At 45.4% G+C, this 12,882-nt stretch overlaps 1 protein-coding gene across 1 annotated transcript in view; it reads right to left on the minus strand.

The window, feature by feature from the left end:
- LOC129696502 (transient receptor potential cation channel subfamily A member 1-like) overlaps positions 1-12,882 on the minus strand; it is a 100,634-nt gene that overhangs the window by 65,490 nt on the left and 22,262 nt on the right. The window contains exons 4-5 of the mRNA XM_055634477.1: positions 3,911-4,086; positions 2,156-2,263 (exon numbers count right to left, since the gene is read on the minus strand). Of these exons, the coding sequence (XP_055490452.1) occupies positions 2,156-2,263; positions 3,911-4,086 (284 nt within the window). The remainder of the gene's footprint in view (positions 1-2,155; positions 2,264-3,910; positions 4,087-12,882) is intronic.

A 12,882-nucleotide genomic window follows, 5' to 3' on the forward strand; every position in this document is an offset into this window, starting at 1 on the left:
ACTACAAAAATTTTGGAGCCCCGCGCGATGTCACGCACAACTCCATACCCCTCCCCGTTCTTCAGTGGGACGGGCCCCACGCGGCCATACGATGCCCATGCGCCTCAACGCGACCACGTGGTTGCGTACTTTGCGTGCCAAGGACACGTAAGTGGGACAGGCCCTTAAGGGTGTCAGGGGTTATGGAGAGAAGGCAGAATGGTATTGAGAGGGAAAGATAAATCAGCCATGATTGAATGAAGGAGTAGACTCGATGGCCCAAGTGGCTTAATTCTGCTCTTATAGAAACATAGAAAATAGGTGCAGGAGTAGGCCATTCGGCCCTTCGAGCCTGCACCGCCATTCAATATGATCATCCAACTCAGTATCCTGTACCTGCCTTCTCTCCATACCCCCTGATTCCTTTAGCCACAAGGGCCACATCTAACTCCCTCTTAAATATAGCCAATGAACTGGCTTCAACTACCTTCTGTGGCAGAGAATTCCAGAGATTCACCACTCTGTGTGAAAAATGTTTTTCTCATCTCGGTCCTAAAAGATTTCCCCCTTATCCTTAAACTGTGACCCCCTGTTCTGGACTTCCCCAACATCGGGAAAAATCTTCCTGCATCTAGACTGTCCAACCACTTAAGAATTTTGTAAGTTTCTATACGATCCCCCCTCAATCTTCTAAATTCTAGCGAGTACAAGCTGAGTCTATCCAATCTTTCTTCATATGAAAGTCCTGACATCCCAGGAATCAGTCTGGTGAACCTTCTCTGTACTCCCTCTTTGGCAAGAATATCTTTCCTCAGATTAGGAGACCTATTATGACATGAAGATACTAAAATACAAAACATTACATTTCACAAGCACCATTAACAAGGGAATAATGTATCATTCATTCATTCATTTATTTATCCATTCATTCATCCAACTCAACAGCGACCATTAAAAAAGAAATAAAAGGGCTTAGAAACCAGAGATAATTTGCCCAGTATTTAAATCATACATTCTGCCATTTATTGCAAACTACATTACTTACACTCTAATAACACGTGGAAAGGTGGAAGGAACAGAGGAAGTAATAAGAATATAAAAGTTTTTCTGCAGCACAGGTTGAAATGCTTTGGATACATCACAACCAATGTTGGGGGTTTATGATTTCAGCAACCTATCTTACAAATTATGTTCCAATTCCACACCCAGTGCTTAAACAATGACACAGGAACTAGCTGTGGATGTACTAGTTCCAATATAGTAAAATCTGTCCAAATCATGCATTATATGAATCTTGCTTTAGAACCACGTGTTCGAGATTAAATAATAGAACTTCTCACTTACATAAAAAGTCAGTAATGAGTTGTGTTAGTGGATCTGGGATCCTCGGGTTGGTGTTCTCATAACATTTTCAGATTCCCATAGTCCCAAAGCTGCTGCCAAATATAATTCTACTGCAAGAAAATCTTCCTTAATAATGGAAATTATTTAGTGATTTGCCATTTTGTCAGGAAGTACGTAATTGACCTTTTTTCCACATTTTTCCTGACTGCTCAGCCAGCATCAGAACCTAACTTTGTGGGAAACAAATGCCTGCAGACTAAGAGCCTGTCACACCAAAACAAACCACTTGCATTCCCAGGCCATACAATATAATTTGCCTTTTTTTTAATGCTCAATATGGTTAGTGTGAGCTGGTGAATGGCAAAGAAGTTTAGTGAGCATTGCAGGTCACATCTGGCAATGAAGTGAGCACAAAGTAACACTCCTTTCATTCACTCCAGGAATGCGGCTCAAACTCAGCTCCAAAAAACACATCCATTGTATTTTTGTGACATTTCTCAAATCCCACTGCCAATATTGTCCGGTCTCTAGATGAAATTTCCAAAAGCATCTCATATTAATGATTGTTTGCAGTTTAAACCCTTGCGAATTTGATTAAAATTGTACAGACTCATTTTACATGGGAACCTTCCAGGAAATAAGTTTGGAGACATTTGTCTAATTGGTCTGGGTTAGATATAAAATCACCTCTCCGAGACTTGCATTACCTTGGAATAGGAATGGGCCAGATGATTGTAGATGAACAAACAGAGTAATGCATTTGCTTTTGTTCTATTTTAACGTTCATGTCTATAAAGACAAAGTTAGTGCGTATAACAAATAGGATACATACCAATATGGACAGCCCTTCAGAATTATCTCGGGAACATGCTAACATCAAAGGTGTATTTTTAAGATCGCCTTGAAGATTCACATCTGTAGATTTGTGTGAGGCTAGTGCCTGGGGGGGATTAATAAAATCATTCAAAGAGAAACATGAAATATGCGAGACACTTCACCATAGATCTCAACTGTGCAATAGGAATAGACAATAGACAATAGGTGCAGGAGTAGGCCATTCTGCCCTTCGAGCCAGCACCGCCATTCAATGTGATCATGGCTGATCATCCACAATCAGTACCCGATTCCTGCCTTCTCCCCATATCCCCAGACTCCCCATATCTTTAAGAGCCCTATCTAGCTCTCTCTTGAAAGTATCCAGAGAACCAGCTTCCACCGCCCTCTGAGGCAGAGAATTCCCTCTCACAACTCTCAGTGTGATAAAGTGTCTCCTCATCTCCATTCTAAATGTCTTACCCCTTATTCTTTAACTGTGGCCCCTGTTTCTGGACTCCCACAACATCGGGAACATGTTTCCTGGCTCTAGCGTGTCCAAACCCTTAATAATCATATATGTTTCAATAAGATCCCTCTCATTCTTCTAAATTCCAGAGTATACAAGCCCAGCCGTTCCATTCTCTCAGCATATGACAGCACCGCCATCCCTGGAATTAACATTGTGAACCTACGCTGCACTCCCTCAATTGCAAGAATATCCTTCCTCAAATTTAGAGATCAAAACTGCACACAATACTCCAGGTGTGGTCTCACTAGGGCCCTGTACAACTGCAGAAGGACCTCTTTGCTCCTAGCAAAGGAAGGGACTGCAGATGCTGGTTTAAACTGAAGATAGACACTAAAAGCTGGAGTAATGGGCCTGTCCCACTTAGGCGATTTTTCAGGCAACTGCTGGTGACTGTCAAGTCATAGCCGGTTGCTGTAAACCCATCGGCTGGAACGTCGACTGGAACGGTGACTGTCAGAGTGGAAACACACACACACATACATTGCTTCCTTCACCAGCCAGTTATGCAGGTGGGGGACAGGGCAAGCAGGGAAAGTGCTGTCTGAGTGAAATTGACAGGGTGCAAAGACAATGTGATACAGACCCCACCACGATGAACAGGAAGGCTGGCGCTGTCCACCCTAGAAAATAGTATTGATCCATTCTCTGGAATGGTTGATGTAGTATTTTGAGGACATTACACGGTGCTGTTAAGTGAGATTTGCAGAACTTTGACAGTAAAGGCAGAGCTTCAAACTATTATGGTATGCAATGCAGAGGAGAATTCACAAGGGGGACATTGTCATACACCACCTGCCTTCTAGGTCGAAAATGTCATGGAATTCAGATGTATTATGAGAGACGCCATGGCAGATGGTCGTGGTCGATATTTTGGAGATTAACAGTGCATTGCTGGTGGATAACCATAAATCATTGAATAGCTGGATGAAATGTAAACAAGTAGGCTGCTTTTTATTTGATGATCTTGGACTTCTTAATTGATATCCACCCCCTACACGCCAGGTGCAATTTACAGAGGCTGATTAACGTACAAACCCACACATTTTTGAGATTTGGGAAGAAACTGGATCTCCCAGAGGAAATCCATGTTGTCACAGTGAGAACATGCAAACTCCACACGTAGCACCCGAGGTCAGAATCGAACACAGTGAGGCAGAATCTCTGCCAGCTGCACCACTGTGCCGCTCTTAGCTATCAACAGGCATAAAAATTATAGTTAAAAATAATAAAATGTGATCTTACCTTCACCACACCGTTATGATTTAAAGACATGGCCACATGAAGAGGAGACAAATATATATTGTTCAGGATGTTGGGGTTCGCACCCTTGTCAAGTAGAGTTTGTACAATGTGTGTTTGATTCTTTTCTGCAGCCCAGTGCAAAGGTGTGTTTCCATTGCTATCAATGACATTCAGAACTGGCCAAGGAAGAACATTCAACATATTGTATTGTCAAAACACACTTCGTTCTTCAGACCAGAGATCATGATATATTACTCAGATTGTATTAGACAATTAATGACTTCACTGTTTTTTCAGAGCAGGTACTGCTCAGTATGGATTAGCTTCATTTTAGATTCCTTCTTTACATAAAACCTGTTTCTTCAACATGAAATAGTAACAGGATAGTGGGGTCATACTATACATACACATCAAGGAGAGGAGCTTTCATAGGTTTGAAGTCATATTTCCTATGTAGTTTAGTTTAATTTAGTTTAGAGATACAGCGTAGAAACAGGCCCTTCTGCCCATCGAGTCCATGTGATCCCCACACACTAGCACTATCCTACACACTATGGACAATTTACAATTGTCTACAAACCAATTAACCAACAAACCTCTATATCCTTCGAGTGTAGGAGGAAACCAGAGCACCCTGGGGAAAACCTACACGTCACAGTGAAAACACACAAACCCCATGGAGACAGCACCCATAGACAGGTTCAAATCCAGGTCTCTGACACTGTAATGCAGCAACTCTACAACTGTGCCACAGTGCCGCCACAAATTCAACATGTAATTCAACAAAAATTAGCCACAGGATAGCAGATAATTGACTCCTAAAATCAAAAAATATTCAGCATATATATGACTTTCACAATATTTTATGCATGTGCAAAGAGCTTGCACAAGTGGCCAGCACAGGCCACAAGACACTGCTCAGATAAAAATTAGCTGCACTGGAGACTAATATTAATTGTATTCATTTGAACAGACCTTAGAGGAAGCACTTAGAATTTGTGTTTTTGTTCGTGGCTAAATACCACTTGTCAATTAGGTTTTAATGGTTATTGAATTTATATTGTTTGTTCTATTAAGAAGCTATGTACCATTGTAAGTTATTGGGGCAAATCCTCCAAAATTATGGAAGAACTCGGATAAGGACATGGACATTTTAAAAAGACAGATTTGCTGGCTGCAACGGAAAAACCCCCAATCCACATAGAAAGAATCAGTTTCAAGTTTCAAACCTGTCTGGCCTGTGGACTTGGGCATCACACAACTGTGCGAATGGTGTGGGCAGGAAAGGCTGAGATGGAGATAACGAGATTATCTTGGAAACGCAAAGGAAGGTGCCAAGCCTCAGCAGACGGTGGTAAACAGGCCAGCAGCAAGCACAATCACCATCGTGGATGACCCATCCATCAGGACAATGGGAGCCCATGTAGGCGATGGGATAACGATCAGGCTGAGGGATCATGACATCAGCAAACTCCTTATCATCGGAAGCCTATTGTTCATGCCAGATCGAAACTGGGAATCATCAAAAGAACCCTTTTATGCAGAGGACCACCTGGGGGTTTCAAAGGAAACTCAGGTATAAAAGCCAGAGTCAAGCCAGAACTCGCCCTCTTTCTGCTCTGCTGGATGGCCCGTGAGCCCAACCGACCGACCTAGCTGTAAGTATCCCGGTGACCTGGTGAAGTTCCCGAAATAGGGTAGTTGAGAGGAGAAAGGGAAAGGGGGAGTATACTTGCATGTAAAATTGTGTAAAGTAAGTTTTACGACGTGCCCGATAGTTTTCCGTCCATAGTCATAGTTTAAAGCATAAGTTTAGCCACATATTATGTAATGTTGGTGAGATTCGATTTCTCATTGTTTAATAAAGCCTGTAAATTTTAGACTTGCTTTGAGTCCGTCTTGGTTTCTGTTTTCTCTCATCAGCACACTCTGGTCAATTCAACCTTTGATCATATCCCATCATAATTCCGAGGTCTAGAACCTAGGGGAATCCCTTTTGTTGTATTCTCTCTCTTGGAAACCGCTCGAGTGCAGTGGTGGCCGTTTGACCCTCCGACAAGGGAGAGAATAACTCGGGCAGTTGGGCCCGAAGTGGAGTAAAGGGAAACAAAACCCCTACAGAATGGCGACCATGGCAGGACCTCGGTGGTTTGGGATATGTGATTTGCCAGAGGGGGTGAGAGAACATAGCAAGATGGAGGAGAGAATCTCCTCGTAACTGTTTAAAAAGATCAATCTCACCAAACAATGGGTAATAGCTCTTTTGAGAGCACAGCAGCCCGCAGCAGCTGCAGCTCAATGGACGGAAATCAAAGCATATAATAAAGTGCAGGAAATGGCAGTTTGGCTAGAGTGCCTATCACAGCAGGTAGCAAAAATGCAGAGACAGGTAGGTAATCTGGAAGAGCAACTGAGAGAAGCTAGGGCCAGCGCTGAAGAAAGCGCTAGACAAGGGGAAGGGCTATATGAGGAACGCATTAAAGCCAGGCAGTGTATCTTGCAGGCTAGGAAATCCCACAGAAATGCCCTGGAATTCCTCCAATGCCAGGGGGTAGGGGCAAAGGAGAGGGAACGAAACGCCCAGGAACTCCTGGCTCAGAGTACACAGAAGTGCAGGGAGCTGGAGGGAAAGTTCCAAGATATCCAAGCAGCATACAGGGTGGCCCGTAGCGAGCTAGGGTCAAGATGGAGGTCCAGGATGTGGTCGGGAGTTACCTGCTGGACACAGGTGCTTCCAGTACCATTGTCCACATGGACAATCCCCGTACATCCCCTCTCTCTAGTTGGGTGCCCTATAGTCCACGGGCCGAGGGAAATCAGAGGGCCAGAGAAGGAGCCAGGAGTGGGAAAGCATGGGACCCCTATGAGGAAGGACAGGTAGCTGCAGCCAGGGAGCAGCCTCGAGAAAAGGAGAGTGCGGGAGTGGTTTTGGCCCCGGACCTCACCACGGTCCAGGCACAAAATCCCATTTTAAAGGCTGCCTCAGCAGCCATTTGCAGGCAGGAGAAGATAGAGGGACCATATGGGGGTAAAGATCAGGAACAGACCCGGGTTGATGTGGAAACCGTAGGGGAGCCAGGCGAGTCCACAGGTAGTCAACCTGAAGTAGCCTGCTGTGTTCCAGGGCGAGGACTGGAAGCAGCGGAGAAGGAAGCTGACCCCAGCCCTCCGCAGGCAGGTACCGTAGACTGCCGAAGAGAGGCAGAACTAGCAGAAGCGGAGGAGATGGAGGTATCACCTCTGGTGTGGGAACCCCCGGTCAGACGTAGGAGTAACAGGGTCACTAAACCTCCAGTAAGGTGGTCCCCATCCCTAATTAAACCTAGGGCTGGGGCCGGCCACAGGAGGGCCGGGAAGGAGAGCGGCCGAAACAGGGCACTAGGGAGTGCAGCTGGAGGGAGCCCAGTCTCCACAGGGAACGTAGGGGTATCTCAAAACCCCGTAGTGCACGGGGAGGTGAGGGGCAGTCAGGCCCCTCGACAGGAGGAGTTCTGGCCTGCACGGGTGGGCCCACCAGAGGGGTGGCCCTAGCGTGACGGGGACCAGTTATGAGTTGGCCACCCGGAGACGGGTGGCGTTGTATATAGCATTGGTTTGTGTGTAATTAGATGTAGTTAGCGTAATTAGATATAGGGTTTTGTATAGCTACAGGGGAGTACAGGGACAGACAGTACGGGATCGAAGGGATGTGCTGTGGAAAAGTAGACCATAACAGACAAAATCAAAACTTCAAATGCCATTTTAGGCGGATAGCTTTGTGGAGGCAAGGAGGTGTTTTGCTTTGTTTTCCAGATGAGTAGCCCCGCCGTATGGATGATGGCAATGATGTGCCTCCGGATGTGCATGGCACGTTGCGGGGACACGGAGGAGCCATCGTATATGGGTGCTCAGGGGACAGAGCACCCCTCGTGTCTACTGGGCAAGAAAACCTGGTAGCGGATAGCCAGGCCGGATACTCCCATGAGGGGAGATGGCCTGGGTGGCTGGGGTCGAACTCGACCAGGTTCTCCAGCCACAGGAGCTTCGCCTACGGGGAAGCATCCATACCCTGTGCCGAGATACAGATGGCTACCGACCGGGTTAGGGTGACTGAGGGCAGGCGGGTGTGTTTAACCTGTAAGGGGGACGTTCCTTTGGGGAGATGGTGGTGGCTCAGGAAGCTGAGCTCGGACATGAGGGATCGATCCTCAGACTGGGAAAGACTGGACAATGATACCTACCGGACCATCACGGGGTCACCGGGAGGGATCACTGTATGTTGGGACAAATGGTGGGCCTATGACCAGGGGCTTTATTTATGTCTATGGGGGTCTACCAAGGTGTGTCCGGTAGGGGCATCAATCACTTTCGTCAAGTGGTGGCAGGACCCGGGAACGGGATAGATTGGGACCGCAGTGGGCAAGCATGTGTGGCCCCCAGGACTGGGATGACAGGAAAAGCCACCGAATTGCTGGTTCAGGTGAAAAAGCCCCTACACACAGCCCAACCGATCGACCCTCACAACTGTCCAACCACCACCAAAGGGCCGGAGAATCGGTTAGCACTTGTCCCAACCAAAAAGGTGCTGTACCAGGGAGTGCATTACGCTGTGGCCTCAGTAGTATTAAATTTGACTGAAGTGCGGTTACCCGCATGGTTCCCCCGTGAGACGGCATTATTATATCAGGCCCTGCTAAAAGACATGTTCCAGAAATTCCACAACCTGGATTTTGGGGACATAGACATAGAAGAGATGTACCGCGGGGGAGGGGATTTCACTTTGGGGTCCGGTAGGCAAAGACGAGGGGTGGTTAACGACGGGTTTACAGCATTTAACATGGGGACGTCTATTATTAATAGCACGGACAACGTAGAACTGATCAATCAGTTGAAGGGCCAGTTACGAAAGGTTCTGGGGGAGGAAAATGCGGTGGTAGGATCGGGACTGCACGAAGAGGTGGCAATGACTATACATCTAAAAGAAATCATAGCACAATTGGAGACACATGCAAAAACGATAAACGCTTTGATTAAAGAGGACCGGAATGCGGCCGATCAGGCTGCACAGAATGAGGTGTGTGGGCCGTATGGTGCGTGGTTGTTGGGGGAGGGGAGGAGCAACCTGGAAGACCTGAGGCAAGGTCGGGTCCCCTCCTGGATAAGCAACCAGCACCTAGCAGTGCTACACTCTTATAACAGCACTTTGAGTCCTTGTCAGCTTCGTGTGGCCTCCGAGGCCTACCAGGTACCGGTGGATTGCGGAAAATCCAATCACACCATAATGGGAATGGTCGTAAGAATCCCGGTGATGGGAACCTCGGCACGACCAGCTCCTCTGTACCGAGTGGAGAACGTGGGAGTTGTTCATGGGGGGGTGCATATTCGCTACGGGAAGGTCCCGCCCTATGTCATAGTGAGGGAGCAAGCTGTGACAGGCATTGACCTTTTGGGTTGTCGGAGCCGGGGAGCACAGGTAATCCAGTGTCCCCAGCACATGGGCGCTGAGGCTAGGCCTCAGTGTGGGTTCAGGGCTGTTGGGGCACAGCCTATAAACTGCACCATGGAGGCGATGGCGGCAGACCATGTCCCTCCACAGGTGGCGTATATAGGCAGTGGGACGTAATGTGTCACCACAAGTGCCCAGTGGTATCAGCACGGATCACAGCTGTGGTGCCCGATACCGTACAGCAGCTTCTGCTTTAAACCCAGGGCAGAAGTCCATGTGGCACAGCAGCGAATATTACCCATCCCGGAACCTTCTTCGGTTCACCTCTCGGTACGAGAAAATGTAACTGACTTATTTAACTATGTTGCCCATTTTGGGTATGATATTCCCCCAGTGAATGAAAAATTAAAAGAGTTGCTGGTGGCGGTCGAGTTGTCGCACAAACACTTCTTCTCCCTGGAACAAAAGACTCTGGATATCGCCAGGGAGATCGAAGAGATCAAGTCCCCAAGTTGGTGGGACCTGGAGTCCTGGATCATAGTTCCAGCATGGGTCCGCGTCGTGTCTCATGTTCTGATCATCTGCCAGATGATAATTATGGTGTATTTGTGGGACGACAGATGGCGCAATGGGCTAAGTGTTCGGCTGGCGACCGGAAGGTAGCCGGTTCGAATCCCGCTTGGAGTACATACTGTCGTTGTGTCCTTGGGGCAAGACACTTCACCCACCTTTGCCTGTGTGTAAATGTAATGTAATTATGTGAAGCACTTTGGGGTCAATGCAAGTTGACTAAAAATGTGCTATATAAATAAGATTATTATTATTATTATTATTATTATTTGCTATGCATTAATTGCAAATTTAAAAGGCGGAGGAGGATGGCCAAACTACAACAGCTGGTAAATCGAGCCGCCCGGCGTCACCATAACAACACCCCGTCACTGTAAAATGTCTGTACTCCAGTGCAATAGTTTTTGTACATATGTTGTAATCCCTGCATTTTCAGGGAATGGTCGTGAGGGTACTGTATGGTTTGTGGGATTGATGTAAAGTAAAAGGTGTATAGTGTAAGTTAATGTGCTTCGAGGGCCTAGTTTAGCAATTAAGGGGGCTTTCGGGGTACATAATTTCACCTTCTCACCAGGAGTGTTTACAGCTCTTGAGGCTGGAGGATTGCCCACTAACTTTGTCAATCGATATGGTCCGTGCAAGCCTGGACGTATCGTATGGGGCATGTAAGTTATTGGGGCAAATCCTCCAAAATTATGGAAGAACTCGGATAAGGACATGGACATTTTAAAAAGACAGATTTGCTGGCTGCAACAGAAAACCCGCCAATCCACATAGAAAGAATCAGTTTCAAGTTTCAAACCTGTCTGACCTGTGGATTTGGGCATCACACAACTGTGCAAATGGTGTGGGCAGGAAAGGCTGAGACGGAGATAACGAGATTATCTTGGAAACACAAAGGAAGGTACCAAGCCTCAGCAGACGGTGGTAAACAGGCCAGCAGCAAGCACAATCACCATCACGGATGACCCATCCATCAGGACAATGGGAGCCCATGTAGGCGATGGGATAACGATCAGGCTGAGGGATCATGACATCAGCAAACTCCTTATCATCGGAAGCCTATTGTTCATGCCAGATCGAAACTGGGAATCATCAAAAGAACCCTTTTATGCAGAGGACCACCTGGGGTTTCAAAGGAAACTCAGGTATAAAAGCCGGAGTCAAGCCAGAACTCGCTCTCTTTCTGCTCTGCTGGACGGCTCGTGAGCCCAACCGACCGACCTAGCTGTAAGTATCCCGGTGACCTGGTGAAGTTCCCGAAATAGGATAGTTGAGAGGAGAAAGGGAAAGGGGGAGTATACTTGCAAGTAAAATTGTGTAAAGTAAGTTTTACGACGTGCCTGGTAGTTTTTCGTCCATAGGCTTAGTTTAAAGCATAAGTTTAGCCACATATTATGTAGTGTTGGTGAGATTCGATTTCTCATTGTTTAATAAAGCCTGTAAATTTTAGACATGCTTTGAGTCCATCTTTGTTTCTGTTTTCTCTCATCAGCACACTCTGGTCAATTCAACCTTTTATCATATCCCACCATAATTCCGAGGTCTAGAACCTAGGGGAATCCCTTTTGTTGTATTCTCTCTCTTGGAAACCGCTCGAGTGGAGTGGTGGCCGTTTGACCCTCCGACAAGGGAGAGAATAACTCGGGCAGTTGGGCCCAAAGTTGAGTAAAGGGAAATGAAACCCCTACACCATACACATATGAAACTAATACAAGGATCTGCATTTATTTTTCAAACATTTTCAGTTTTTTTAAATTGAATCACCTACAGGTGATTGACGAGAAGTATTGACTAATAATATTTATTTTTTGTGCTAAACCTGTTCTTACCTATACTAATCAAAGGTTACTGTTATTAATCTGATAGTAAGGAATAACTTTTTAACCAATGCTTAAGTTTTATATTCTAAACTCTGTCCAATTTACAAATTAAAAAAAGATTTTATGTAACATAATAAACAAATGATTTGGATAAAAGCTTATGATTTAAAATTTAATCAAAACTCCGACATAAACCTGTTAGCTTGTTCAATGGTGGGAAAGATATTAGGAAAAATTGCAAGGGAGAAGTAACAATCACCTGGATAATCAGAGAGAGCCATGATGAGGAGACATAACTGAGGTATCTAAAATTACGAGGGTATGAATATGGAAAATGGCATGAAACCTTTCTACATGTCAGTGATAGGTAAAACAGAGGACATTTGTGTAAGAGGGAAGAGATTTACATTGGTTCTGATGGAAATCTTTTACACTTGGAAAGTGGCAAGTATCTGGACTGCACTGCCCAAGAGAGTGGTTGGAGTCAGGATGCTAAAAACATTTAAGAAGTGGATGAACGAGTAGTTTAATCGGGCGTTGGAACAAATGGTTGGAGGTAGGATTAATATGAAAGGATGCTTTCTTGCTAATGTGAACAAGGTAGGCCAAATGGTTTGTGAATTTATTAAGTGTATGAATTTAAAACCCCATAATTTTGGTCGCTGTTGACGTCCAGATTGATGGAGATTGAAGCAAAGTATAAATGCCACACAAAATATACAGCTCAGTGATCTCCCTTTAAGGAGCATTAATTAATACAATAATTGGGCTACTTTTCTGAGAATAAGTCCTCTTCAGTTCAATTTTCATGCAGGATAAACTGGATGTTCAGCGGGCTAGTGAAATTCTGTGATTAGATGGTAAATTATCTGTATCATTTTGAATAAAGCTGTTGCTCTTTGACACAAGGATTGTCTTTATTGCCATTTTCAAAATAAAGATACAATTGTGTTCTCGCATATTAGGTTGTAATAAACTTCCTTGAAAACAGCCAAGTATCATTCCTCACTTATTGAAGGTGCCACAAATGCTGTTGTCTCCATAATTAATGAATATTTGAAATAGGCTAGATAATATCTATATCACTCCATCAGTATGACAATGATAAGTAGCGGAGAGCTTCTGTGTCCGATTATATAGTGGATATTATTTTC

Source organism: Leucoraja erinacea, chromosome 4, assembly GCF_028641065.1.
Source record: "Leucoraja erinacea ecotype New England chromosome 4, Leri_hhj_1, whole genome shotgun sequence".
In the NCBI taxonomy this organism is placed as follows: Eukaryota; Metazoa; Chordata; class Chondrichthyes; order Rajiformes; family Rajidae; genus Leucoraja; species Leucoraja erinaceus.